This window comes from Eulemur rufifrons, chromosome 7 (assembly GCF_041146395.1).
Source record: "Eulemur rufifrons isolate Redbay chromosome 7, OSU_ERuf_1, whole genome shotgun sequence".
Lineage (NCBI taxonomy): Eukaryota > Metazoa > Chordata > Mammalia > Primates > Lemuridae > Eulemur > Eulemur rufifrons.
Genome location: NC_090989.1, coordinates 156,916,904 through 156,944,162, shown reverse-complemented (window position 1 = coordinate 156,944,162; position 27,259 = coordinate 156,916,904). Strand labels below are relative to the sequence as shown.

The 27,259-nt window shown below is 62.9% G+C and overlaps 1 protein-coding gene across 4 annotated transcripts; it reads right to left on the bottom strand.

Moving 5' to 3' along the window:
• Window positions 1-17: 17 nt before the first annotated feature.
• On the bottom strand, window positions 18-26,909 carry STAB1 (stabilin 1). Of its 4 annotated transcripts, none has more exons than XM_069475807.1 (69): window positions 26,748-26,909; window positions 22,066-22,202; window positions 21,688-21,803; window positions 21,384-21,469; window positions 21,246-21,315; window positions 20,755-20,850; window positions 20,401-20,511; window positions 19,955-20,151; window positions 19,584-19,714; window positions 19,318-19,445; window positions 18,972-19,054; window positions 18,586-18,765; window positions 18,348-18,488; window positions 18,132-18,194; window positions 17,744-17,857; window positions 17,611-17,664; window positions 17,308-17,388; window positions 16,666-16,824; window positions 16,277-16,339; window positions 15,934-16,029; window positions 15,630-15,716; window positions 14,991-15,102; window positions 14,343-14,529; window positions 14,154-14,247; window positions 13,881-14,039; window positions 12,647-12,742; window positions 11,943-12,038; window positions 11,738-11,785; window positions 11,457-11,587; window positions 11,172-11,283; window positions 10,591-10,668; window positions 10,411-10,503; window positions 10,184-10,276; window positions 9,918-10,049; window positions 9,584-9,712; window positions 9,368-9,424; window positions 8,932-9,015; window positions 8,191-8,386; window positions 7,998-8,093; window positions 7,863-7,908; window positions 7,685-7,761; window positions 7,349-7,474; window positions 7,079-7,152; window positions 6,849-6,923; window positions 6,475-6,597; window positions 6,120-6,167; window positions 5,855-5,932; window positions 5,589-5,735; window positions 5,016-5,156; window positions 4,856-4,915; window positions 4,235-4,411; window positions 4,065-4,151; window positions 3,805-3,954; window positions 3,655-3,711; window positions 3,365-3,566; window positions 2,891-3,040; window positions 2,687-2,791; window positions 2,407-2,514; window positions 2,129-2,322; window positions 1,889-2,033; window positions 1,673-1,806; window positions 1,416-1,584; window positions 1,223-1,332; window positions 1,009-1,128; window positions 781-930; window positions 601-705; window positions 356-502; window positions 160-276; window positions 18-83 (listed from the first exon to the last, which is right to left on the bottom strand). In XM_069475807.1, exons 1-69 carry the CDS (start codon window positions 26,826-26,828, stop codon window positions 27-29), a joined length of 7,746 nt encoding a protein of 2,581 aa, XP_069331908.1. In that variant the 5' UTR covers window positions 26,829-26,909; the 3' UTR covers window positions 18-26. The 4 variants fall into 4 exon arrangements, with proteins under 4 accessions (XP_069331908.1, XP_069331909.1, XP_069331906.1 ...); XM_069475808.1 differs by having other exon boundaries at window positions 18,628-18,765; XM_069475805.1 differs by having other exon boundaries at window positions 601-930.
• Window positions 26,910-27,259: the final 350 nt, after the last annotated feature.

The following is a 27,259-nucleotide window of genomic DNA, read 5'->3' as shown; positions in this document are numbered from 1 at the left end:
ACACCTCTGCTTCAGCACCAGCCTCGTCACTTGACCGTGAGGATCCTCTGGGTGTCGGGGAAGTCCTCCTCCAGGAGCGCATCCTAGGGGAGGAGGGCTGCTTGTGGTGGGCGCAGCCAGGGCCTGGCCCATCCCACATCCCCACACCCCCACACTCACGTCAAAGGGCTCACAAAAGGCATCATGGCTGCCAAAGACAGGGTTGGGGACAGAGACCAGGGTTGGGCTGGTCCCTTCTTGCCATGGGGAGAAGTCATCATCAGCATCATCTTCTGCCTGGGAGCAGGCAGAGGCGTGAGGACCCTCAAGCCAGACGACCCCACTCCACTGATGGCAGCCCCCAGCCCAGCCCTACCTGGAAGGTGGAGAAGCCAAAGCCTGTGGGCTTGCCTCGGGCACGGAGGTAGAAGGCTCCAGCCACCAGGCCCAGCAGTACTCCAGCAGCTACCACAGCCCCCACACCTGCTGCCACAGGCGGCGCCTCAGGTGCCAGCACCGCCCGCTGGAAACAAGGAGAGCATCAAGAACCTGGCCAGAGACGTCCCTGCCTCCCACCCCCAACTCACAGCAGCAGGGGTAACAGGAGGGGCCCTGACTCACGGGCTGTGGGGGTGTCAGGAGAGGACTGGCCAGAGCATGGATGATGCCATTGAAGGCCATGATGTCCCACACGATGACATGGCTGACCACGACTGCCCCTGGGGCCTGCAGGGAGACCAGAGTCAGCCGGTGGTGAGTGAGGGCCAGTGCTGGCAGGGCATGGGCAGGGGCCAGACTCACCACAGGGGCCCAGGAATTGTTGTTGGGGCCCACATCCCTGACGGCGAGGCTGAGGCCTGAGTGGGCAGGGAGTAACGTCCCCTGGCTGGCGTTGGCGCTTAGGAAGGTGGTGTTGGAGGCATGCAGCTCCAGGTCTGGGCCACTCAGCGTCTGTGGGCAGAGCAAGACCTGTTGGCCTGAGCCAGCTTGAGAGCGCAGACTTGCTCTGCCCACGCCTTTGCTAGTTACCATGTTGTCCAAAAAGCCTTCATTGACAGGGACAAAAAGTGTCTTGTAGGTGAGCTCGTCATCCAGGAAGTCCAGGAAGTCAAGACCCCGCTGGGTGGCATTGGCATAGCCCAGTAGCATCTGGGAGGGTGGGGAGACAGGGCTGTGAGCAGGCTCCCTCCCCAGGATCCTGGCTGGGCTGTGTCCCCCACCCCTAGGCTGGGCCACCGCACACCCCATAGAAGGTGGAAAAGTTGGCGGTGGCAGCCAGGACGTCGAGGAGCTTCCCATTGCACGTGCTAATCCCATCACCCACGAAGCCATCCCGGCATCGGCAGGCCACATCTGCAGGAAAGGCTGGTCAGTGGCTTGGCAGACTGGTGGGAAGGAGCAAAGCCAGGGAGTGGGGCTTGGCGGGGAAGACACACCTTGCACACGGAAGCAGTAGGCGTCCCAGTGCTCTGAGAGGTTCTTACGAGCGCCCAGGCTGACGATGCCCACCTGACCGTTACCACAGTCTGCCGCCGCAGGGAAAACGACAGGGTGGGCAGCAGAGCCGTTGGCCAGCCAGCCCACGAGGCACAGGTGGAAGCCCAGCTGTGGGGGCAGGAAGGGATGCTGAAACCCAGTGTTCCAACTCAAGGGACACCCCGAGGCTGGGCTCCAACTCCCAGGCCCCACACACCTGCTGGGCAGCAGAGAGCTGAGGGAGTGAAGCAAGGACGGCTCCCTGGGCCGCACATGCCGCCTCAGCCTCTGAGAAGTTCAGGCCATAACGGCCACTGGTGGCCTGGAGGTGGAAGACACCAGCCCGTTTCTCTGCAGAAGGGAGGGGTACATGGTCAGCTGGCCGGCACTGAGGGATAAAGCAGGTGCACGAGAAGCAGGCAGGGGTGCATACCCTGGAAGTGCAGGTCAGTGCACACGGCGTCCACGTGGCAGGGTGGTGGCTGGCCCAGGCAGCGGTCCACAGGTGGCTCCAGCTCCTCCAAACACTGCAGCCCATCACCCACGTAGCCTGCGTGGCACTCACAGCGCCGTGTGTTCTGGGGGTGGGGAGAAGAGTGGGGACCTTCAGAGATCAGGGAGCCAGTCTGCGGGGCCTCCCCACCCTGGCTGTTGGGCTTCCCCACATGCTCACCGGGCCAGTGCTCAGGCAGTCGGCATGCTCACTGCAGCCCCCACGGTGGCCATCTGCGCAGGGGTTGCGGGCCCGGCAGCTCCAGCCATCACCCTCATAGTCGGGCAGGCAAGTACAGGTGACCACTGTGCCTACCTGGCTGCAGTTGGCATGCTCGCTGCAGCCACCGTGGCCATCCTGGCACAGGTCTGCCACTGAAGGCAGGGAGGGAGTGGTTGCACCCAGTGGCTGCAGGGGAGTGGGGGCCTCCTGCCTCCACATCCCCACCCACCTCTTACCTGTGCACACTCGGCCATCCCCTTCGTAGCCCAGGCTGCACTCACAGCTGTTGCCCTCACGGCACATGGCCTGGGGTGCGCAGGGCGGGGCACACACAGGCTGCAGCTCTGTCCCCCGGGGCCCACCCCCATATAACCAAGTTAGTAGCTGCCCTCCTGGCCTCCACCTGTCCCACTCACCCTCACTGCCCTCGCCTGAGTGAAGCTGGGGCAGGCACTGGTATATGCAAGTGTACGCAAGTGTGCAGGGAGGCTGGACACAAGCACAAGGGCCACTCACCCAGCTGCACCTCACAGCGGGGCCCGGTCCAGCCTTCGTCACAGAAGCAGGAGCCAGAGCCCCCAAGGCCTTCATCACAGTGGCCATGTGAGGCACAGCGGCAGGCTAGGCAGAGGGACAGACAGGAGGATGGAGTTGGCACACAGGGCCAAGAGAACCAGGGAGTAGGGTGGGGTGGGGTGGGGTGGGGCAGGGACAGCCCACCTTGGCAATTGGGTCCAAAGGCACCTGGAGCGCAGAGTTCACAGGCTGTCCCAGCAAAACCTGAACGGCACCTACACTGCCCACTGCCACTCATGCCGTCCAGGCACACGCCGTGGTTACTACAGGGGCTGCTGGGGCCGCCAGGGCAAGCTGGGGGAGGGGGTGGGAGAATTGAGTTGGGGCAGGGGCTCTCACCAAGGCCCCCACACATGCACCCCCAGCCTAGCTCCACCATCTGTTCCCCACCCATGTCCCCCCACTGCTAGAAACTCTCCAGGCCCCCCCAGCACTCCCCACCAGGTTCTGTACCATCTACACACCCATGCCATCTCTTCCAGCATTCTCTCTAGTAAGATCTACTCACTGCCCAGACCTCCCCAGTCCTAGAGCTCCCTAACACTCTCAGGGACAATGGCCAGAGCCATGCACTATGCTATCTTGGGGACCAGAGGAGCCAGTCAGCAGGATGCTCACCTTGGCATTCACTGCCATAGTGACCAGGGCAACAGCTGGGCTTCCACGTGGTGGTGACACAGTTGCGATGGCAGCCCCTGCCCCGGCCTTGGGGCTGGCCCCAGAGGCTAGGCCGGGCCCAGATGCTGCGTAGTGCCAGAGAGCGCAGCGGAGGGGACATCCAGAACTTCGAGAAGTAGCGCCAGCAGGCCTCAGGGCTGCCCTGTGCCAAGACGAAAAGGGCCGCAGACAGCCTAAGTTTGTTGCTCCCTGGGCCCTGCCCAACCTGCCACTCAGCCCCCAGCCCCTACCTGCTCCTGTGAGCCCTCAGGACAGGGTGGCTCCAGCCCACAGATGCTGCACGTCTTCTGAAAGGGATGGAGACCAACACAGCGAAGTCAAGTGGATGGACACCACAGCTGGGCTTGGGCTCGTGCCCATCCGCCTATGGCCTCCCTCACCAGTTGCAGCGGCCGGGTCTCAAAGCGGTCACAGCGAGCACCAAGGCCAGGTGGCTCCAGCAGCTGGTCGATGCCATAGGCCAGGCCACCCTCAAAGGGCAAGTGCCGCTGCACAATGCGGGCATCATCCTCACCTACCATGAGCTCACCCTGCAGGGGGAGGATGTAGGGTCCATGGGGGTCACAGGTATACTGCAGCCTCCTACTGCCAGGGCCCCTGCCTCCTGCTTCCCTCATCCAAGCCCTCTCCCCAGACTCACTGGTCGGGCGCGGCTGCAGGAGAAGGAGATGGGGGTCCCATGCATGGTTCGGAGTGGGCCCAGGTTGGGCAGGTCAGATGCCAAGCCCTGAGCAGATGGAGCCATGGTTGGAGCTGGAGAGGCAGGCTGAGCTGTAGACAGCGAGGACCAAGTTCTGGGGGTGCACTTACCTCGACATTGCGGATCACATGGCCCCGCAGAATGGCTGCCAGCTTGTCACGGTGGTCCTCATGGTACAGCCAGGCCTGGCGATCGGGAGGCAAGGCTCTCAGCGCAGAGTCTGTGGGCCACAGCATTGTGAGGGGCCTATGAGAGGCATCTCGAAGAAGGGGCAGGAGTCCAGCCACCTGGTGGGGTAGAGCAAAGGTGTGGCAGTCACAGCCCAGTCAGAAACTAGTGGTCAGAGGCAGGGGGTGCTGGTGGAGGGGAGGGAGGTTGCTGGACCACAGACACCAGGGAGGGGCTCCAGAGACCTAGCTGTATTCCCATTGCCACATTTATCTGTGGCCATACCAGGCACATACACATGGGCACACTTACAGGGATAAGTTTGCACATGCCTCAGCCATGCACACTGTTGTCAGGTATGCCGGCACACATAAGCACACCCTTGTACTCACACCGGGAAGCTTATGCACACAGACATGGCCTATGCACATGTGAGTTCACACAGATGTGTTCACATAGAACGGGTTTGCACACAGGTGGGTGTGCATGAACAGGTAAGGATACACACTTGCACGCACACAGGCATATGCACACACTGACAGGCCCACACACGGGAGCAGTACCGACAAGAGGCCGCTGAAGATCTTGTAACCGAAGCTCTCAGCGGCAGCAGTGACGTTTCTCTGGGGAAAGGCGCTCATGAACAGCGAGGTCAGGCGGGAAGGGAGGATCCCAGGCCCCCAGCCGTCTGCCTTCCAGTGCCCAGGCCCGTGCCCAGGTTACCCGCGGGACCGGGGCAGCGTCAGGCTCCCAGTGTAGCGCGTCGGGCGGCAGCAGGACACGGTCGATGAAGTGCAGAACGCCATTCACTGCCTCGTGGTCACTGCTCACCACGCGCGCGAAATCATTGATATAGATGCTGCCCTGGGGGTGGGGCGTAGGTGGGGCGTAGGTGGGGCCCGGGGCTGAATGAAGCCCAATGGTGGGGTGCTCTGAGCTGGGAGCGGGGGGAGGGTGGCCGAGGTGGGGGCGGAGCCTGGCTTGGGGGAGTCTCCGGTTTAGGACTAGGGCAGGTGGGCGGGACCTAGGACACAGCCAGGGGAGGGGGCGGAGCTCATGTCCTCTCGGAGAAGCACGCAAAGGTGCGGGACTTGGGGATACTGGGGGCGGAGGGGCGGCAGGAGCTGGAGTCCTAGGCCTGGGGCAGGCCCATTGTAGTGGGCGGGGCTTATCTCCCTCCTGCTGAAGCGCCCCTGGCTAAAGGGAGGTGCGAGGGTCTTAACCCGTGGGGCAGGCACAGGCACGCGGGCACCGGGCTCGAGTGGGGCCGAGTCGGCGGGCAGGGCCGAGGCTCACCTCCCTCTCGCTGAAGCGCAGCGTGTGCCCGGAGAGCGCCGTGGCATACTCCTGGTCCAGCAGCTCCTGGCTCCGCAGCTGCCGGCAGCCAACCACGTGGTAGCGAAACACGAGCTGGCGATGTGCGCGGATCCGGGCCAGCTCATCCTGGAGTGGCATCGTGAGGGGAGTGGGGACCCTGACTGCTGCCTCTGCCCACACGGAGTGCCCATCCCACACTACCGGAGTGCCCATCCCTCCTCAGCCTCGCTCTGGGGGCTGCATACCTGTGACAGGTTGGTCATTAGATCTGCGTGAGGCACGAAGACTGTGAAAGGCCCCTCGCCCCTGAGCTCCTTGTATTCCTGGGGTCGGGGGCGACAGCTTCAGTGGAAGGGGAGCAACCTGGGACCAAGGTGGGGCTTCCACGTCTTCTGGGAAAAACTTGGACTCTGAGAGACCAGACCAGCCAACCCTCTGACCAGATGGGGACATCAAGGCCCAGAGAGGGGTGGGACTTGCAGATCGCAGAGGCCCAGGGTGGACACTCACCAGGAGATGGAGGCTGAAGAAAGAGGCGTGCCTATCCCGAAGGAGCTCCTGGGGGGGCGAGGATCAGCTCAGATTTTGAGTGGCCCCCACAGGGCCTGGTGCCTGTCCCAGCACTTGCAGCCCAAGGTCTGGCCAAGGCAGAGATGGGGAAAGGAAAGCTGGGGGGTCTGAGCTGGGGTTAGGATTAGTTTCACGGGTCACACCTGGGGTCAGGCCCAGGTAGAGTCGGGTCAGGCTCAGGGTCATGGTCAGGGCCAGGATCAGGATCAAATCTGGGGTCTCAGCCAAGACCATGGGGTCAGGCCCATGGAGCACAGCCAAGACCAGATCAGGGCTCAGACTTGGGTGTCATTACCAGGCCAACTCGGGCACGGCAGGTGAAACCATCACCCACGGTATGGGCTGTGTCACAGGTACATGTCCTCTGGCCATCCCCCGTGCTTTTGCACACGGCATAAGGGCTGCAGCCTCCATTGCGCTGAGGCAGGGACAAGAGAGGGAGGAATCAGTGGCTTTCAAGACCCCTCTCTTCCTCCCAGCCCTGTGGAAGAGGCCATGAAGGTCGCAGCTCAACCCCCAAAGCCCTATTTCCTACTGATCAGCCAGACTTGAGCTTGAGGGGAGTGTTGCCCACCCTTCAGAGGCCCTTAGGACCCTGCTGGGTGAGGAGGGCTGGTTCCTGCCTCAGTCTCCTCTCCCTGCGAAACGGCGTAGCACTGGGGGCCTGACCTGAGAGCAGGGGTCCAGGAGCTCGCAGGTCCGGATGCCGTCTCCACTGTAACCCTCTCGGCACGTGCAGGAGACCTGTCCCAAATCCTGATCAGTGGGGTTTCTGGGAGCCAACAGCTGGCCAGCACCGTGGATAAAATGGTCACCCCCTCCCCAAGCCTGCTCTGAAGGGCAGCCCCCACCCTGTGAGGGAATGGCACAGCCCCAGCATCCATTCCTGCCATGCTGACCTGCTGGGGGCCTGTGGGGATGCACTCGGCATGAATGTGGCAGCCCCCGTGGTGGATGAGACAGCTGTTAACCTCTGGGGGAGAAGACACAGGATGGGGGTGGCCCTTAGCCCTTCTCTTCATCTGTCCGTCTGTATCTTCGGGTGCTCATCCCCTCTTCTCTCGGCCCCCAGCCCCCACACCTGTGCCCTCAGCCCTTTCTAGGCTCACTTGGATCCCTGAAGCCAGACCCCCAGCCCCACATGCACCTGGGTGGGGGCCCAGCCTCACCCTGGCACAGCTCCCCGTCGCCCATGTAGCCATCCTGGCAGGTGCATGTCCGCTGCCCAGGTGCCACCTTGGTGCAGTTGGCATGGGGGGAGCAGCCCCCATGGCCATGGGCACAGGGGTCCACCTCTATGGGTAGATGGTTCCAGAGAGTTGTGAGGAGCAGGCATGGGGTGGGACAGGAGAGGAGGGCATGAGAGACAGGAAGAGGTCAGAGGGAGAGGTAAGCCCCGAGATGGGACAGTGATAGAGGCTAGACCTAGACGGAGTGGAGGGGGCTCTGTGGGAACAGCCACCCCAACATTTCAGGGAGGGGCCCTGGCATCCATGTGGCTGGACCTGAACAGTAGGTGCCGTTGCCCAAGTATCCCGCGGCACAGACGCAGGTGGAGGCTCCAGCAGAGTCCTGCATGCAGCTAGGAGAGACGGCAGCTGCTCAGCTGTGCCTGCCCAGCCCCTGCCCTGACCCCCAGGCCCCTGCCCACCTGCCCACCTGCCCCAGGCTGGACCCACTCACTTGGCATTGGGGTCACACTTCTTGGGGCACTGAGGGCCAGTGATTTCTGGAGAGTAAGGGGATGGCTCTAGTCATTCAGACCCAGGAACTGCCTCCCCCGTAATCACTCACCCCTCGCCCTTGAGACCCACTCACTCTGGTCACAGCGGAGGCCCTGCCAGCCCACATTACAGACACAGCTTCCATCTCCTCGCAGCCCCTCCTGGCACAGCCCATGGGCACAGTCACACACTGCAAGAGGGACAAGGGAAGACAGGAGTTAGTGCCTCTAGCCAGCCCTCCTTTGCCAGGAGCCCCCCACCTCCCCCGCCCTCACCCCAGACCTCACCTCCGGTGCAGTTGGGCCCGTAGCGGCCGAGCTCACACATCTCACAGGCTGTTCCGTGGAAGCCCTCGTGGCAGCGGCACTCCCCACTGCCCAGGAGCCTGTCCTGACACTGCCCGTGGCCCGAGCACACTCCCCCGAGGCCCCCCGGGCACGGCTCACACAGCGTGCCAAAGAAGCCAGGGCAGCAATCGGGCACCTATAGGGGGCAGGAAGGAGGGAGAGCCCCGATACGGGCCAGGACAGATGTCAGAGGAAAGGAAAGGAGGCATCTTGGGGCCACAGGGCCATAGAACAAAGCAACTTGGAACCCCACACCCAGGGACTGGTAGAAAGTCAGAGACAAAAGGGGCATGGAGAAAGCCTTCTACAACCCTCCTCCAGCAGGGGTGGGGAAACTGAGGCTCAAGCAGGGAAGAGCTGAGCCCCAATCCTACAGTGGGGGTCAGAGCCAGGCCCAGCTGCTGCCCCTGGGGCTTGGCTGTTGGAGCCACTCTGGACTGAGCCCCTTTCTCCCTCTCCCCATCCCCACTCCCTAGTGGTTAGACACAGGGACAAACACTAGCCCTCCAACTCCAGACCTCTCTCCCCTCCCCTTCCTCTGGGCCTTTGTTTTGCTAACCTTACCCTAGTCCCAGCCCGGCCTCTGCCCTTGACATCCAATCTGAGCTCCTCTCCTGGGCCCCCACCCACTCCCACCGCCTCCTCTCTGGCCAGACTTGGGCTGGGGGGCTCAGGACAAACCTGGATCTTCTTGGCACATGTGTAAGAGCAGCCCCGGGAGAAGGAGAAGCCAGATCGATAGAGACAGCTCTTTTTGGGTGTGTCCTGGAAACGGGGGCGGGGACAGGCAGGAGGAGTCAGCCAGTGGCTTAGGCAGGGGCAGGGCAGTGCGTGGGGAGACAGACAAACTACAGGCGTCTGACAGATAAGCAGGATAACAGAAGGGCAGGAAAGGGCGGGCAGGCAGGTAGGATCCAGGCCTCAGGCCGCAAACCTGAGTGAATCTCTGAGCAGACCTGGGCCAGACCTCCAGGCCTCCACCAGGGAAGTCAGCTGCCCAGTTCCCCATGCCTCGGCCAGGCAGGGCTGGGGTTGGGGGTGGGGGTGGGGGGTTGGCACTTTGGGGGCAGCAAGGGCAGGCAGAGCAGGGTCGGAGCTGTGCTAAGTCCAGCCTCACCTGTAGCTGGAAACCGTGAGTGCAGCGGAATTTCCGGGTGCAGTTTACGCATTTCTCCTGGAAGGAAGGAGGGCAGGGCGTCAGGCAGTCCAGGGTCAGGGGCTCCCAACCCACCATCCTTCCTCCAGGGCAGGCTGCCCTAGTGCCCCTCCCTGCCAGCCGGCAGCCCCCAGCTCTTAACTCCCCAGCTGCCCTCCTGTGTCCCCAGCCTCTCACCCGCAGGGCCTCCGCATGGCTGTGCAGGCAGCGGCTGGAGCCCACTGTCAGGACCCCCGACAGGCCAAACAGTGAGCGGCCAGGGGCCTCGAGCACAGGGCCTTCCAGCGGCACGTGGTTCACCTCAGGCTGGGGGTGGGATAGGAGGCTGAATCCGCACCCCCCCCACCACCCTCCCCTTCAGGGCTGTGAGGTCAGGAGGCACCCAGGGCTGAGGTATCTCCAGGGATGGGAGGGGCAGAAGTTGGAGGCTGTCTGGGGAGACTCCAAAGAGACTGGGTCCTCAAGAGCAGGGTCCCCGGGATAGGGTCTCCTTGCTCCATGTCACCCAAACCTGGCCGCTGTGGTTGTAGAAGACGAGCCAGTGGGCGGGGCCCAGGAGGGAGCTGCGGTGTCCCCCCCTCCTCAGGGCTTCCACGGAGAGCGCCTCCCCTAGGACCACGTGGTGTCGCACTGTGTCTGCATCCTGGGAAGGAAGGAGCACTCAGGGGATCCAGGACTAGCAAGTGCCCTGGATGGCACGTCGCCCCCGCTGTGTCCCTTTGCCGTGGGACGGGGGGTTCACCCTCCCGCCTCACTGCCCCATCCCTACGGCCTCACCAGGCTGCTGCTGTTGCCCTCCAGGGAGCGGTTTGTGGGCACGAAGATGGTGTAGGCAGTGGCGGCCTCAATCTGGGACACCAACCTGTGGCGCTAGGGATGGGGGCGGGGGTCAGGGATGGGAATATTGGTCCTCAACCCTGACACGGGGAGCCAGCCAGCCCTTTCCAGACACAGGGGACGGTACCCCCCGAACAGACACTCCCCCTCTTGCCAGCCTCCCTTACCTGCAGCAGCTCCCGGAAGAGGCTGAAGGCAGGCACCAAAGCCAGCTGCTGCAGCAACCCACCCTGCACGTCCCCTCGGGAAGGCAGTAAGACCTGGCGCAGAGCATGAGGACTGGTCAGGGTGTCGCTGTCTCTTGGCCTGCCTAGAGGCTCCCTGCACACACCCTGCTCTGGCCATACCTGGCTGAGGATGTGTAGGACACCGTTCGTGGCGAGGAGGTCAGCCACATCTACGCTGGCATTCTGCACCCAGACCCTCTGGAAGGCAGCAGCCACGCTCAGTCACAGGTGGGCACAGATAGATGCTTAAGTGTGGGTACAGCCTCAACAGAGAGGCTGCTGGGCACACAGGTACCTGCTGGTGGTCCCCAGCCTGGCCCAGGGGCTGGGTCCCACACAGAAGCCCCCTCCCATGGCCCAGCCTGGCCACGGCAGCCCCACCTGGCCCACTGAGACACTCATACTCGGGATCTACCACATGAGCACATAGACCCTCCCCAGGGCCCGTGGTGAGAGGGATGGAGTATGCACGTACAGACTTAGGTGGACAGATAGCCCCTGGCAGGTGGTCACTGTTGGCCCAAAGGCACACTGCCCATCAGCAAGGTGTCCTGAGCACATCTTCTGAACCAGGCTCTAGGCAGGGCCAGGGGAGCCCAGTCTCATCCCATGGAGGCCCTGGTGTTGGGGGCCCTGCAGCCACTCGAGCTCCCTCCCATGCCCTGCCTGGTCCCCTCTGCTGCCCAGAGCTCACCACATACCCCACTGATGTTATGAATCTCCCAGCGCGTGGTGGGGCTCAGGGTGGCCACATCCTGTCCACCTAGCCGGGCCAGCTCTTCCTCGCAGAGGGCACCCTGGAGAAAATGGGCCCTGAAGGGGCAAAGTTTGTGGGAGGTCATGGAATAGGTTAGTATAACTCACAGAGACCCTTGGGACTGGGCTCTACCCCAAGGGGTGGGCACATGCCAGGCTGAGGACCCTCTGGGGAGGGGCTGGGTCCCATACAGAAGGCCCCTCCTATGGCCCAGCCAAGGCTACCCCACCTGACCAGGTTTGGCAGCATCCTCGGCTGCAGCCAGAAGGCTTGGTCCTCAGAGCTCAGCCTGCGGATCGCAGCCTCGCTGGGCACCAGGGCTGTGACTCGGCCATCAATAGGAAGCGTGATGCCAGCACTCTGTATGCACACAGTGAGCGGGGGGCAGGAGGAGTGACGAAGGCAGTCTAGAGACCACCTGCTCCAGCTCTTAAAGATGTTACATGGCACCCCACCTCCAGGCAGACCTCCTAGATTTGAGCCCAACCCTTGCATTCTGCCCTATCCTACCTTGAACCACTGGTAGAAGCCAGAGAACTGAGCATTTGCCTCCAGCTCCTAAGAGGAGGGAAAGAGCTGAGGTCAGGTGCCTAAGGGCAAATTCAAGCCATTCCCCACCAAGGACCCTGAGCATCCCCCTCTCCCACCGGAGGTGCATAAGAGGACTCCCCCCCAAGCATAGGGAAGACAGAAAACAAATGTGAGCACCACTTACCCGGGAGATGTCTCCATAGCAGCTGAAACCATCACCCCCAAAGCCAGGGGGGCATGTGCAGACCCGCTGACCTCCGCCCACTGCCCGGCAGGTGGCCTGGGGTCAGGGTGGGGCAGAGACAAGGCCCTCTATTCAGTACCCATGTGGCAAGCTGGCCCCACCCCCATCTCTCTGCCTGTCCAGCCACCCCGTCTGTGCTCCTGGGACTGCTCGGGTGTGCCTGGCCCTGCACTCCTGGATCACGGGGCATTTGATGTGCATCTGCCCCCATCGTGATAGATGGGTCGGGGGAGCCCAGGGCGGTGGGAGCGCCTAGCAGGCCCTGCACCCTCAGGAGCCTGAGCTGAGAGCAGGGGGAGTGATCAGGGGTGTGGGGGATGGAGAAAAGCAAGGCTGGGCAGGGAGGAGCTCAGAGTGGCCAGAGGAGCATGCACTGGGGGTGCAGCAGAGGGGGGCAGCTGGGATGGGGGGCTGGGCTGGCATGTGCAGGGCCTGTGGCCTTAATAAGAAGGGGTGAAGGCTTTATTCTGTGAACAAGTGAGGGATATAGTTGGATTTGGAGTTTAGAAAGATCCCAATCCTGACAGGAGACAGACCCTGAGAGAGAGAGAGAGAGAGAAAGAAAAGCAGGGACAGGCATGGAGCTGCAGCCCGAGCCCGCCCCAGAAGCCTCCCCAGGGCTCTGAGCCCTCACACCCCCTCACCAGGCCATGGCAGCCACCGTTGCCTGCCCGGCAGGGGTCGATGGGACTGCACTGGTAGCCGTCCCCGGCGAAGCCCAGCTTGCAGGTGCACCGGCTCTGGAGAGGTCAGGAACAGGGGCCTCCTCGCACCATGCGCCCGACCCTCTCCTCCTCCACTCCTAGGCTCTCGCTGGGTACTGCCCCCCCCACCCCCAGGGAGCCTGCCCAGACCCCAGAGGAGCTTCTCCCAGCTCCCCCTCTTGGAGATCTGTGTTCTGCGTGGGGAGACTGAGGCCCTGAGGGGAAACTGGCTCTCTGGATGGTCCGAGAAAGTGATGGCATCGGCAGGGGAGCACCCACAGAGACTTGGGGCCCTTCTGCGCCTGCAGCCCTGCCAAGGCCATTGAGGCCAGCGGCTTGTGGCAAGTGGGCAGGTGTCTGCCAAGGCCAGTCCCAGGGATGGCGGCTCAGATCCCACCTCCATCCCTGCCACCCTGCTGGGCTGCTCTGATCCCTCCCACTGAACGCCAGTAGCCCCCCGGCTCGTCCACCCTGCAGGTGAGTGACCAGTGAGGCCACCCCCCGCCTGATCTCAGCTGCCCTTGTTCCAAGTTGGGGGCATCTCACCTGTTCACTCGACAACTCCGTTCTGAATTTGAAGGCCCAGATGGGGTTTGAGCTCCAGCTCTCGCACCCTCTGAGTTCTTACCGCTAAGGCCCCGCGGGCTGGTGCCCAAAGGCCGTCGGGAGTTGGGAGGACAGAGAACCCCCTGGGTCCCTGCATGGGCTTGGGCCATGCAAAGGCTGACCCTGAACAAGCCAGGCCTGGCTCCCACTTGGCATTTTAGGTATCCTTTAAATGCCTGTCAGGACTTGGGTCCACCAGGCCTGAAGGGCCTCTAAGAGCCTGTGACTAGAATCTGAGACTTCAAAGTTCCAGAGCTGGATTTCCATGAGCCTAAAGATTTGGGAATGTCACTCCCACGGGCAGGGGTCTCTTCCTGTTTTGCTCAGTATCACATTCCCCGAGTCTAGGACAGGACTAGCACGTAACAGGTGCCTGACGACACGAGGGAAACCGATGAGTGGGTGAGTAAACTAACCCAGGTGGTACGACTCAGCCCGTCAGAACTGGATTCTCGCAGCTGAGGTTTGAGACACTGAGCGTGTGGCCCCAGGAGTGGAGCAGGGAGAGAGTCCCCCAGAACAGAAGCCCCCACCCCACTCTGCTGTCCCTGGGCCTGCTGTGCCTCACCTGCCCGGGGCCCACGTAGCTGCAGAGAGCGTCGGCGTGGCAGCCACCTCGCCCGTCCAGCTCACACTCATCAATGGCCACACAGACGCGGCCATCCCCACTCCAGCCTTTGTGGCATGTGCAGTGGTAGGTGCCCAGGGCCCCAGGGACACACTCAGCCTGTGAGAGCCATGGATAAATAACTCAGGGACACAAGGCCATGGGTAGAGGGCCAGGGAGTCCTACGTCCCCACCCCTGCGTCAGAACTTCAGGGAAGGGGCAAGGGGACTGACGTTCTCTGAGCAGCCTCCACGGTTTGGGTGGGAGCAGGGGTTGCTGGGTGTACAGGAGAAGCCATCACCCTCAAAGCCATCGAGACAGAGACATCTGGGGGGAGGGGTGGAGAAGGGACCTCCAGTGAGCCTCTGGAAGAGGCTAGAGGCAAGGTATGGATGGGGTGGAGAGGAAGCGCGAGTCCTCACCTGGCGACGCCCGCCTGGCTGACGCAGCGGGCATGCGGGTGGCAGTGCTGGGCCAGCCCCGTGGGCCCACAGTCCCCCACTGTCTCATTGCAGAAGCGGCCAGTGAAGCCAGGGACACACGTGCCGTGCTGGCACACACCCCCGCTGCCTGGACGGTTGTCACAGAGACCATGGACACAGCCGCAGTCTGCAGGGACGAGATGGGAGTAAGGAAACTGAGGCAGGAGGCAGGGCTGGTTGGGAGCCAGGATGGATTGGTGGGGGGAGGTTTGGAATAGGGCAGCCAGTATAGATTTTACTTCAGGGTCACAAAATCAGAGGTCATCCCAGACTCGATGGACGGGCATATGAAATGTGAGGGGTGTTCTGAGCTTTCTAATCATCCCATTCTAGCTGCCCCGCCCCCGCCCCACCAATAAGTTCTTCAGTGTGTCTGACCTAACTCCTGCATGCTTTAGATTAAACCGCAGTTCTCTTCCTGGTATGGGTGAGGGAGACAGCATCTATTTCTGTTCCTAAATCTTCCTCCACTCCCTCTGGCCTTCATTTCTCCTCCTGGGGCCCTGTTTCCCTTCTTGGAGCCCCCAGACCCCTTTCTAAGCAGACCCTCTTTCTCCCCAGGAGGCAGCCTAGGCCAGGACCACCCACCTTCCTGGCACTGATCTCCATGCTTGTTTGGGTTGGAGCAGATGTGGCAGGCGATACCCTTGTAGTCTGGGAAGCAGAGGCAGACCCCGTTGCCCTGGATCCCATCGCTGCACTGGAGGGTGGGCAGGAGGCAGGATCAGTCATCAGTCATGGGAAAGGGACTCTCCACATCCCCTTCCCCAGCATCCCCTCCCCCTCCACGGGCTGGCTCCGAGCTCCTGCTCCCCATAAGAGCTCACCCTGGAAGGGACCTTCAAAATCACTGATGCTGACAAAGACCTGGCCCCCTAAAAGGCACCTGGCCCTGCAGGCATCATGGGTGACTTCTGCTCAACCTAGAAACACATAACTCCTGTGTTCTTTCACAGCCAGGTGCTAGAGTAACCCTGATATTACAAAGTGACAAAAACAAAACACAAAAGAAAACTACTGACAAGTTGCCTTTTTGAAAATAAATGGAAAAAATCTAATTTTTAATTAAAATGAGAAATAATTTGATCTAATTTTCATTGCCTAGATATGAGGACCCCAAGGCCAGAGAGAGGCGGGCTTGGTCCAGACACAGAGCCAGTCACTGGCCAGCTCAGGAGGGAGTCACCTGTCTTCCCCACGCCTCCCCCAGGGAAGTATGGGACTCACGTTGCCTTTGCCATAGCAAGGGTTGGAGAAACCCCCAGGACACTGCGTGCAGTCGGGCCCAAAAAATCCTTTGCAGCAGCCAAGTTTCTGCAAGAGACAGAGCATGTCTGAGGGTCTGTCTGGGCCACAATCCTCCCTGGCCAGGCTGCTTCTGCTCCCTGGTCCCATCTCTAGAGCAAGGGAGTGGGTAAGGCCCCTCTGTGCCACCCCTTCCGCCCTTGGTCTGCAGTGCTGCTCTCTGAGGACAGCAGCCCACTCAGCCCCAGCTGGAGGGCTTGGGCGGGCAGCAGGGGTGCAGGCTCACCGTGATGGTCTGGTTGCAGTAGCTGGCACAGCCCTTCTTCAGCACGTTGAGCCCAGCAGGGTCATGGATATAGACGCACTCCTTGGGGTAGAGGTCCTGGGGTGGGCCACATAAGGCCGGTCAGCAGGTCTGGGTCCTGGGCCAGCCCCTTTTCCAGGCAGCCCCGGTCAAGGGACCTCAGCCCCCTGGGTCCAGGGCTCCCTCCCTCAGTAGGGCTGTGAGGCCCTGAGCCTCCAGGTCTGGCCTGGCCTCCCGCCCCTATTCCCCTGCGTGACCCAGGGCAGACACCTCAGCAGGCGGCCGGGAGTCAGGGGCCCTGAGGGCTGGCCCAAGGGGTGCTCACCAGTCTCACACTGTTAGGGGGGCACGTGCTGGTGTTCAGGGCTTGGCAGTCCACACAGGAGCCCTGGGCGGGGTAGTGGGGAGGACAGGGAGAGAGGCTAGTCACTGCTTACTCAGCAAACCCTGAGGAAGTGACGTGAGCCAAGGCCTGAGGGACAGGACAGCCCGGGCTGGCATCATGGGCAGAGGGCAGAGCTGGTGTCCGAGAAAGAGCAGGGAGGCGGGGGCACGGTGGGTGCGTGGAGCGGGTGGCGAGAGTTGTCTCAAAGGCAGAGCCCACGGGGCCGGGAGGGCAGGGTGTGGGGGGGTCCAGCGGGCCCTGGGGAGTCTGCCGGCTGGGGGCTCTGCCTGGGGAGAGGGTGACTGGCCCCGGCGGGGGCTGAGGCTCACCGGCACGATCTTGTGCTGCTCCTCGTTGCAGTGCTGGGGCAGGATGGGCAGGATGGTTGTGGGCAGCAGGACGCCGTCCAGCATGTGGATCACGCCGTTGGCAGCCTGCACGTCCACTCTCCGCAGCGGGACCCCCGCAGGTCCCAGCAGGATGCGCCCCTGCGGCAGAGACCCTCTGTGCCACCCCCAGCCCAGCAGGCCCCACCCCAGCCCTCACCACCCGCCTCCACCCCTGCAGAGCTGGCAGGGAAGGAGGGGCTGATGGAGGCGAGGGCAGGGTGGCTCAGTGTGATGTTGAAGGCCCGACCTGCTGTGCCCACCTCTTCCCCTCTGCACTAGCCGGCAACTCTGTTCCAGCCTCCAGGCCCTACCCATGTGGTTTCCGCCACACGGAGCCCAGTAGCCTGCTGCTATATGCTTCCCCTGCTCCTCCCCTCCCCCTCCCCCTCCCCCGACCCCCGTGGGCCCCAGGAGAGGAATTTGATCTATGCCTGCTTTCCACATGAGCCCACCAGGGTCTTGCACAGCGTCCTGCCTGCCACAGGGCTCAGAGCACACGGGCAGGCCTGAGAGAGGCTGAGTGACTCTGGTCATCACCAGCCCTGCACCGGTCCATTCGTTCCAGATGTCCATGGATCTCACCTCCTCAGAGATGTTCACGGCCAGCACCTGGTTTGCCATGGTGAGGACCCGACCCTTGGAGATGAGCTTCCCAACAGTCAGCTGCGTGAGGGACAGTGTGGCTTTAGGCTGGGCACTGATGCCCAGTCCTGCCTAGGTGACCCACGGCTACCCCCTTGGTCCCCAGGCTCTCCTCCGTGCCGCAGTGGTCTGGATGTGAGGGGGCGGAGATGGGGCCCCTGGGAAGACCAGAACCCGCAAATACCCCACCCCGGGAGCCCAGCAGCAGGTGCCAGCTGGCCACCCTCCCAGAAGACCTCGCACCTGGCCGTGGCTGTAGATGTGGTACCTCACCAGCTCCTGCAGTTTGGAGAGACCCTGGCAGGGGAGAGAGGGTTTGGTTCCTGGAGGCCCTGGTGCCCCCCTACCCACAGCCCCTCCTGCCTGCAGAGCTTACAGCTGTGAAGAGGTAGATCAGGCGGCCATCACGCAAGCCGTCCACGGCCTCGTTGCTTGGGGCGAAGACTGTAAAGGGCCCAGGTCCGTCCAGGATGGAGGGAAGCCCACAGTTCTGTGGTGCAAGGGAGGCTCAGGGGGGCTCCGTGGCCAGCCTCCACCTCAGCCCCACCTGGGCCCTGCCACCGTTGGCCCGCAGGGAACTCCAAGTAAGTGGGAAACGTGGACAGTGGGTCCATACTACCACAAAGCCTCAGGCTCCAGGAGAGGGACATGGGCAAAGGCCATGCTACTCCAGAAGCCCCGGTCACTGTGGGGCAGATTCTGGGAAAACGAGCAGTGTTGGCCCAGAAGCCCAGAGGGGCTGGGACTGCCCCCCGACAGCTCACCTCCAGGATGGTTTCAAACCGGCTGAAGGCTTCGTTAGAGGCAAGGATCTGGCCGATAGTTCTCTGCAGAAAGGGATGAAGGTGAGGCTCCCAGGGAAGGGGGTGAGGCTGCTCTGGCCCTGCGCAGAACTGCCCCTGCCTCCTCCCTCCCTGAAGTCTGCAGCGTCCAAGGTCACCCAGCAGCACGGGGGAGGGGAGGCGAAGGTGCCAGCTCACCTGGGGATCCCCAGAGGTCCCAGAGGGAGGCTGCCACCGCAGGCCAGTGACCAAGTGGAAGACTCCATTGGCTGCTATGTAGTTGGCCCTTCGGATGTTGAAGGTCTGCTGGGGCTGGTCCCCGTACTTGTAGGTGTATTTCTGCTGAGACACGAGAGGTCAGGCCAGATCCCACACGCCAGCCTCTGTCCCGAGGCTCCTTCCCACTCGCACACCTTTGCCAGGCTGTGTCCCCCACCTGTGATTCCTCTGGTCCCCCAGGCTGGGGTCCCTCCCTTACTGTGAAGCTGCTGAAGGTGACGGTGATCTCCTGCCCGGCCAGCGTCCACCACCTTCGTGTTTTCTGGGTCCCCACGTCCCCCAGTATGTGCTGCCCTGCGATGATGTGCTGTCTGCAGAGCTGCTGGGCCAGGGACACCTGCAGATGCAGGGGATGGTGCCAAGTGAGCCCCGGTGGCCAGTCCTCTTCGTGCCACCCCCGCCCAAGCAGTGGAGGGGAAAGACGCCCCAGGCCTCTGTTGCCCAGAGTGTGAGCAGTGGATTCTCTCAGGGTCCTGGAGATTGAGGCAGCACCCAGGGGAGGCACAAGGTCGGTGGCCAGCTCCTCGACAGGGAGGGGCTCACGTTCATGGTCCTGGAGGAGAGGAAGGACGGCACCAGCACGGTGAACGGGCCCGACGTGGTGAGGATCTCCCGGCAGCCCTGGTCTGGGGGGCAGAGAGGGCAAATCGGAACGGACCTGGGAGACCCTGGGGAAATCCACCTGTGTGCGGGAAGACCCGCAGGCATCGATCCTAGGTTTGGGGAGCTGGGGTCCAGGTTTAGGGTAGGTGGAGGGCCGGGGACAGCTCCCATCATACACCTCCCACAGCCCACTCTTGGCTTCCACAGCTCTTGGGCAGAGGATGGGAATCCAGAGTCCGCCCCACCTCCCTGCCCGCTCCGCTGGGGCAAGGGGCGGGACACACACCCAGCATGGCCACGGCAGCTCTGAGCAGCAGGGGCACCAGGCCTATCTGGCCGGCCTTCTGCACCTCGTGGAGCAGGTGTCCGTAGCAGGCACGCCCATCGCCCACCTCGCTCTCCTTGCACACACAGCTGGGGACCCAGGGACAGCCTTTAGGGCAGGGCTGTGGCCAGAGCCACCTCCCAGCCCTCGCCCACCCCTCCTGGAGGCCTCGGGCTGAGGTGCACACCGGCCCAGACCCCTCCCCAGCCTCGGGCCCCTGTGCCCACCTGGTCTTCCCACCGGGGGTCAGCTGGCAGGTGGCTGACTTGTCACAGGAGTGCGGGGAGCAGAAGGCAAAGCAGCCCGCAGAGGTGCCGCGGCTGGTGCTGACCAGGCCTGGCCGACAGGTGCAGGAGGCCTGGCGCGGTGGAGCAGCAGGAGACACCATGTCCGTCCCCGAGGACCACTGGCTTCTGCCCCACCCACGGACCCCTGCTTGGTGCCCACAACTGCCCTCCCAGAAGAGGGCTGTCACCCTCCCCCCACTTACAAGTGGGGCCGCTGAGGCTCCCAGAGGGCCCATGATTTGCTCAGGGTCCCATGGCCAGCGTGAGTGGGTGCACTGTGGGGACAGTTCCAGCCCGGGGCCCTGGCTCACCTGGCCTGGCCTCTGGTACAAACACAAGGTGGAGTTGCTGGGGCAGCCACCGAAGTTGACGGTGCACGGGTCCTGGGGCAGACACACCCTCCCGTCGCCATGATAGTTCTCAGGGCAGTGACACTGAGCCTGCCCCTTGGGGCTCACCGAGCACCGTGCCAATGGGGAGCAGGGTGATGGCCGGCAGGGGTCGGGCGCTGCCGGGACAGAGAGGGCCTGAGTGAGCCGAGCACCAAGGGCCCCTGTCGTCTTCACATCTTCCACCAGGATGGCCAGAAGGTGGAGTGCGTAGGCTGACCTAGGCCTCGAGGACAGGCCCTCTGTCCCCCTAGCGATAGTTCTGCCTCCCTACAGATGGCCACATTGCACTCGCGGGGCCAAAAGGGTACCCTCCCCGCCCCGCTCACCCTGAGCTGGGGTCCCCAGCCTCCAGGTCACAGGCTTACCTCGGCATTCACCGCCCTGCTGGGTGTGGCCAGGCAGGCACCTGCAGGCGGGGGCCTCTGCAGAACACTGGGAGTTCTGGGGACAGTGCAGGGCCTGGCAGGCGGGCAGCTCTGGGCAGAGAGGAAAGAGCACTGCGATGGCCCAAAGCCCAGGTTTGGGGGGAACACGGATCAAACATGCTCTGCCTCATTTGCTGTGGGACTCTGCGCAGGGCCCTGCCTCTTCTGGGCCTCTGGACAGCGGAGGTCCTGCATGACACCCCTCCCCTGCCGAGGCTCAGGCCCCATCTCTCACCCCGCTGGCCTCTCCTGCTCTGGCCACAGTGGCCCTGCTGCCCCGGTGGCACTGCTCACCTTGGTCGCAGCGGGGCCCGGTGTACCCAGCAAAGCACAGACAGCTTCCGTCCCCAAGAGGGCCATGACTGCACACGCCGTGCACACAGCTGCACACTGGGAGGGACACACAGGGACAGGTGGGACCCTAGCCTCGCCCAGGCACACAGGGTCCCTGCCTTCTGCATTTGCAGAGCTCAGCTCAGAAGGTACAGCCTTGGGAGTACAGAACTGTGACGCAGGACCATAGGTGTGGTGGGAACCCGGAAGAAGGCACTGGACCCAGCCTGGATGTTCAGGGAGGGCTTCCTGGAGGAATCCTCTAAGGAGAATAGCATATGCAAGGGCCTGGAGGTATGACGAAGCAAAACACACGTTCCTGAAGGGGCACTGCAGGGCTGAGGGGCTGGGATGGGGGCAGAAGGAAGAGGTGGGAGCTGGGTGTTGGGACTGTGTCCCCACAGCTCCCCAGGTTGACTCTGACCCTGCCCACCTGCCTCGCAAACACTCACCTGATTGGCAGTCAGGCCCGAACCGGTTGGGGTCCCGGCACTCTTGGCAGGCTGAGCCGCTGAAGTTTTCCTGGTGGAGGATGCACCAACTCAGCACGGCCCCTCCCAGCTCCCCACCTCACCCTGCCCGGCCCTTACCTGGCACACACAGGTCCCGTTCCTGGCCATACCGTCCAGGCAGGTCCCGTGGCCGTTGCATGGGGTCTCAGCACCCCCAGGGCATTCTGTGGACCCCCCCAAAACTCAGCTCTGTCCCCAGAACCTTCCACTTACCTCTGACCCTAGCAGCTCTGGCCAACCCAGACTCAGTCCCTCCCCCAGGGCAGCCAGAGCTAGGGGCCAAGCCTTGGAGGCTCTCAGTTAAGTGCTCATTAGAAGAACAAGTTGAGGGGGAGCCCAGGGTGGGGCTGGGGCGTGGGGAGCAAGGCGGGCCCCTCTGTACCGTAGCACTGGGAGCCCCAGTAGCCGGGGCAGCAGGCCTTCTGCACCACGTCCTTCCAGCACTCGCGACTGCAGCCCACCATGGACACCACGGCGTCCCCCAGCTGCACCTCGTAGCTGAGGGCAGAGATCAGGCAGGGTGGCGGGAGTGGCTCCCACCCACAGCCCCTCCCCACAGCCCCCCCACCCACCTGCCTGCTCTGCCCGGCCCAAGCTAAGCACAGGGCCTGGCCCTTAGCAGGCGCCCAACAAGCCCCACCTGCCCCCGGCCCTCACACCCTCCTCCCTCCCGGTCGCTGCCTCCCAGGGCGTCCACAGGTGCGTAAGCGAGTGCCCCCTCGGGTCCCTGCCGCCAGCGAGGATGGGGCTCAGTCCTCACCGGCAGTCCTGGGATATCTTCTCGGGGACCTCGCGAAGCCAGCCCACAGGGCACGCCCGCTTCTCGATGACCGCGCAGGAGGTGCAGGGTACGTGAGTGACGTACTTGGTCATTGTGTCGCAGCGTTTGGACCGCACCTGGGCCACAGACAGGGGTAGAGTGAGGGGCCTGGACCCCGCGCCCAGTCCTGCCTCTGTCCTGAGTGCGGCAAGGCCCAGCACGGGCCCAGGCCTCAGTTTCCCATCTGTTCAGTGGGAACGCACTGAGGGTGGGGAAGGCCCCGAGAACCCTGCCTGGCACGAGCCACTGAGGCCAAAGTGAGAGCCTGTGTTCACGGCCCGGACGCTCGGAGGCTACACCTCCTGACAGAGAGAGTCTGGCCTTGTCACTCCACCTTGGCCCTTGTCAGGGGAGACTGACACTTGCGGGGCAGCCCTTGTCCAGAGTTGTGACAGGTGTGAACCAGGGACTAGGACCTGGACTCCCAGCCTCGTGCCTATTTTTGCCTTTCGTTTAAAAATAAAGAAACAATAAATGACAGAGCTGACACTGGGAGAACACAGCAATTCCAACCTCAATTCACGGGCCTGGGGGCAGTGCAGGGCTCCAGCTGTGCCCCTCCAGCCTCGGCGCTGCTCTGAGCTTTTCCCCACGTGGCTACAGAGTGACCTTCTCTGCCGGAGCCCAAGGGCCTTCTCCACGGCCTGGGGGTCGGAGGCTGAGACACCCCCGCCCTGAGAGGCTGGGCGCGTGGGAGCAGCGGTGTGCAGGGCGGTGGTCTGCACACGCTTGGGCCGGGCAGCCACAGGCCACTGAGCCCTCACTCCAGGCCAGGCCCGGCACCCCCACCCACAGGCGGGGACCCTGGGGTCCGGGCGATGATGGGCGATGCTGGCAGCTAAGGGGGCCAAGAGCACCCAGGCTGGGAGCCCAGATGGCTTTCTGGGGAGGTGACAGTTGAGTTGGGACCTGAAGGCTACACAAGAGTCAGCCAGGGCCAGCAGAAGCAAAGGCTGGGAGTGGGAAGGAGCAAAGGACCACGTGTGACAAGGCAGAGAGTGACCTCAGGAGAGGCTGGTGGCCAGGGCGCCAGGGCCTCATAAGCCTGGGGGGAAGACAGAGTCCAGGGCCGCCCCAGGACTCAGTCCGTGCTGTGCATGGGGACAGAGGAGAGGTGGAGGCAGGCAGGGGAAGAAGGTGGCCAGGGCCCAGGCAGGGACACATTCCAGAGGACTCGGGGTGGTGGGATGAATTGGGGGAAGGGCTCAACACCTAAGTGGGGGATGGAAGGTGTGAGGGGGTCCTGCCGCCATGCCGTGGGCACGGGGGCACTGCCAACAGCCCCAGCCCTGCAGTCCCACTCACGCCTGCCATAGCTCCCAGCATCCGCCACTGGGGCTACCTTTTATGGCAACAAAGTCCCAGTAACACGCAGCACTGTGCCCTGGACGGGCAGAACCTAAACTCTCGGTTCTAGTGAGAGGCAGGGGCAGAGGGAAGGTGTCTGAGGGGATTGGGGCGTAGCCTGGAGAAGCCAAGATGTTTTCATCTTGAAAAATGCTGAACTCACTGTTGTGATTGGGTGGGAAATAAGGAAAAAAAAAAAAAAAAACAGGGGAAAAAAAAAACAGAAAAAGAAAAATGCTGAGCACACTGTGGTCCAAAGGGAGTGAGCCTGGAACATCCCTTTCCTAGAATGAATGACAGATGTGTGGCTTCTCAAAGCAAGAGAAAAGGAGAAATAATGCCCCCAACACTTTCCTCTGGGGAACACGAGGCCCCGGAGCCTGTGTGCCACTGTGATTTGGCCTTTTCCGCTCATGCCTCTGCGGTCTGGAAATAGGGAAGTGGCTCTGGGAGGCCTCAGAGCTGAGCTGTGCGGCCGGGACGCTGAAGTCTCATTTCCCACCCTGGAGCTCATCTTTGCTGAGCCAGGGAGCAACTAGGAAATTGGGCAACTCCAGGGCCGAGCAGCTGCTGGCTCAGGGCAGGGCTTGGTGGGCAGCGGGCTCTCCTCACAGCCACCTGGCCAGCGGGCAAAACTGCCAGCATGGCCACCACTCTGGCCAGGGCACCAGCTCTCAGAGGAATGTCGGGCAGCCCTGGGTAGGGCTCAGGGCGAGGAAGGGAGCGCTGTGCCCACTCTGGGGCACGGCCAGGGAAGGGAGCGCTGTGCCCACTCTGGGGCACGGCCAGGGCGAGGCAGGGCCCCAGAGGGAGCTGGGGCTCTGGGTCCTGGTGTGGACACTCACAGGACGTCAGTGTGTGTCAGTGTGTGAAATGCTGATGGACGGATAAAGCAGCTGCCACATCAGCGCCTCCCCGGGGACCACACCGAGGGGCCCTGGCTCTGTCCCAGGGGCTGGAAGGAGCGTTAGTGGCCTGAGCCACATCTCTGTTGGTCCCGCGGGGTGGAGTGAGACTGGGTCACAGCCTGAGTGCTGAATCAGATTCCCTTTTTCCTGGGGCGTCTCGGGACCTGCCTGAGCACTATGACCTATGTCACAATGTCTGCTTCCCAGGGAGATGCTGCTGGGGAAGTTGAGGACACACGAAGTCTTACGCCTTTGGTGAGAAGGTGGATGAAACCCCCCAAGTTGAGACTTTCTGGGGTCCCAGCTCAGAAAGTGGGGACGGTGGGGACTTTCTGAGGCTGAGAGCCCAGAATCCAAACCCTCTCAGAGAAGAAGGGACCTCCAGCCTGCTCCCCTGCCCTAGATCAGAGCGGGCAGGGCACAGGGCTGGGTTCGGGACAGTGCCCCGCTCCCTTCAGACTGAGGCCGCAGCTGCCCGTGCCTACGGCGGGGACCGCGCTGAGGCCTCTCCGCAGCATTGGCCCCCCCCCCCGCCCCCCCGCCTCTACTGCCTGCGTCGCGCTCCTGTCCTGCTGCTGCCGCTTGCTGGGTGTATGGCCCAGGACGTCTCTTCCCCGGGAGCCGCCAATCCTAATACAGCCATCACTCAGTGTCTGTGGGGCCTGGTGCCAGGACCTCCCTCAGACACCAAAATCTGCAGATGCTCGAGTCCCTGATGTAACCTGCACACACCCTCCGTATATTTTAAATCCTCTAGTTTACTAACCATGCCTAGTACTCTGTAATGCATGTAAATGGGGAAAAGCCTGGACGTGTTCGGTAGAAATATAATTTTTTTCCCAATTATTTTCAATCCAGGGTTAGTTGGGCCCATGGATGCAGCGTGCACAGACACGGAGGGAGGGCCGACCGTCTACACAGGGCCGAGTGGCTGTGTGAGATGGGCCAGCACCTCTGCCTCTCGGTCCACAAAGACCCCCGGACCCTCTTCCCTTCCCTGGCCCAGGCAGGCTGAGCCCCAGCCCCAGATTCAGGGTGGGCAGAGCCACAGGTATCTGGCAAGGAAAAAACTCCATCCCGAGGTCACTCTTGACCCCCGTCCTCGTTGCCCAGAGCATGAGGAGGTGGGGAGGACTTTGAAATTCCCTTGCATTGTGTACTTGGGGAAACTGAGTCAAGGCAAGGGCAGGAGCCCCCCTGCAGGGCTCAGCATAGCCCTGGAACCCTTGGGTCTTCCCCCAGCAGTCACCTTCTCAGCTTCACATCTGCCTGTCCCCAACTCTGACCTGTCTCTGAAGCTGGTGGAGCCTTTCCAAGGGACCACAAGGAATACAAGAGAAGGAGCCCGACAGTGGCAGGGGGCCTGGGACTGCCTGGGGGTGGGATCCGGGGTACACCCGTCCCCTCTCTGGACCTCAGTCTGCCCATTAGTGCCACTGGAGCAGCTGCCCCAGGAGGCTGATGAACTTGGCCTCACAGGAGAGGGTCCCTCACCTGGAGGCAGGTCCCAGCCAAGGGACTCTGTCCCCAGACACAGGGTGGGAGACTCTTCCAGAAGCTGCAGTGGGAACAATGTTCCTACCGTGGGGCCTGGGTTGACCTGCAGCCTGAGGTGGCTGCACACAGAGGCCTGGCAGAGGGGACGGCCACAGCCGCACACCAGGACCCTGTCTGCTCCCCAGCACACCTGGTGAGCCGGGGACTCACGGGCAGTGGGTAGAGCAGGGCTTCAGCGTGAGAATGGCCCGTCTCCATCATCGGGGCCTTAATTCCCACAAGGGGAACAGCAGGACGCCTCGCCCCAGGGGAGGCTGTGAGGGTTCAAGGGGACCTGCCTGGGACTGTGGCTGGTCAGCGGCAGCTCTGGGGCTGGAGGGTGTTACTGTTGGCTGCGGGCGACTCTCATCCTGCCTCCAGGCCCTCCTGGGGCTGGACACAGGCACACACACGTGCACACACACGTTCCATGTCCAGTTTGTGGGTCCCTCGGGGCTTGGCAGTGATTACGTCTCCAGTCCCCAGGCAAGGTCCACACAGAGACCTGGGCCTCAGTCTGGGCAGGGCACCAGGAGGGTGGGCCCGCCTTCGTACCCTCACCCGCCTGGGGGGCTCTGGGCCGGCGGCCGGCCAGGCGCTGTTAGAGGAGGGCAGGCCGACACAGCCTGCTCCCAGGTGGCCACACTCAGCCCTCAGCCCACGGGGTGGGCATGGCAGGCTGGCCACCCGGGCCTGCTCAGCAGTCAGACAGGCACTAGCTGCTCTGCATGTCCCCAGACCCATGGCCCTCCGTGTTCAGTCCCTCCATGCTCCCACCGCTGGCTGGCAGGGCCTGGATGCCATGTGCCCCCGCAGCGGGCTCACACTCACCTTCTGGCCCCTGACGAAGCTGAAGCCTGCCAGGCAGAAGGCCAGGAGGCAGAGCAGGAGGAGGCCCCGAGGCCCCGCCATGGCTGGCGGTGGCTGGCGGGCACGCTGTCCAGGACAGAGTCGGGCAGCCGGCAGCGAGGGGAATGAGCTCTAGGAGGCGAGCACGGGGCAGGCAGGCGGGACGGGGCGGGCAGTTGCCTTAAAAGCGGCCGGAGGCCCCGCCAGCTCACCCCCACAGGAACCCGCCAGGATTTCCTCCTGTGTATCAGCAGCCTGCAGGCGGAAGGGAAGGCGCTGGCCACTGACCCCTGCATGGATGGCCTGGGTACTGCTCGGGGCTTCCTGGCCCAAGACCCTCCTCCTGGTATCATGGCTAGAAGCCTAAGACCACTGTCAGCTTTGGACCTGGGGCCTATCTGAGGTTCCGAAGCAAATTCAAATGCAAATGTGTACAACTTGCTACCCCTTCTGAGAGCCAAGCCCATTTCATCCAGGAGCTCTGGGGGCTCGGT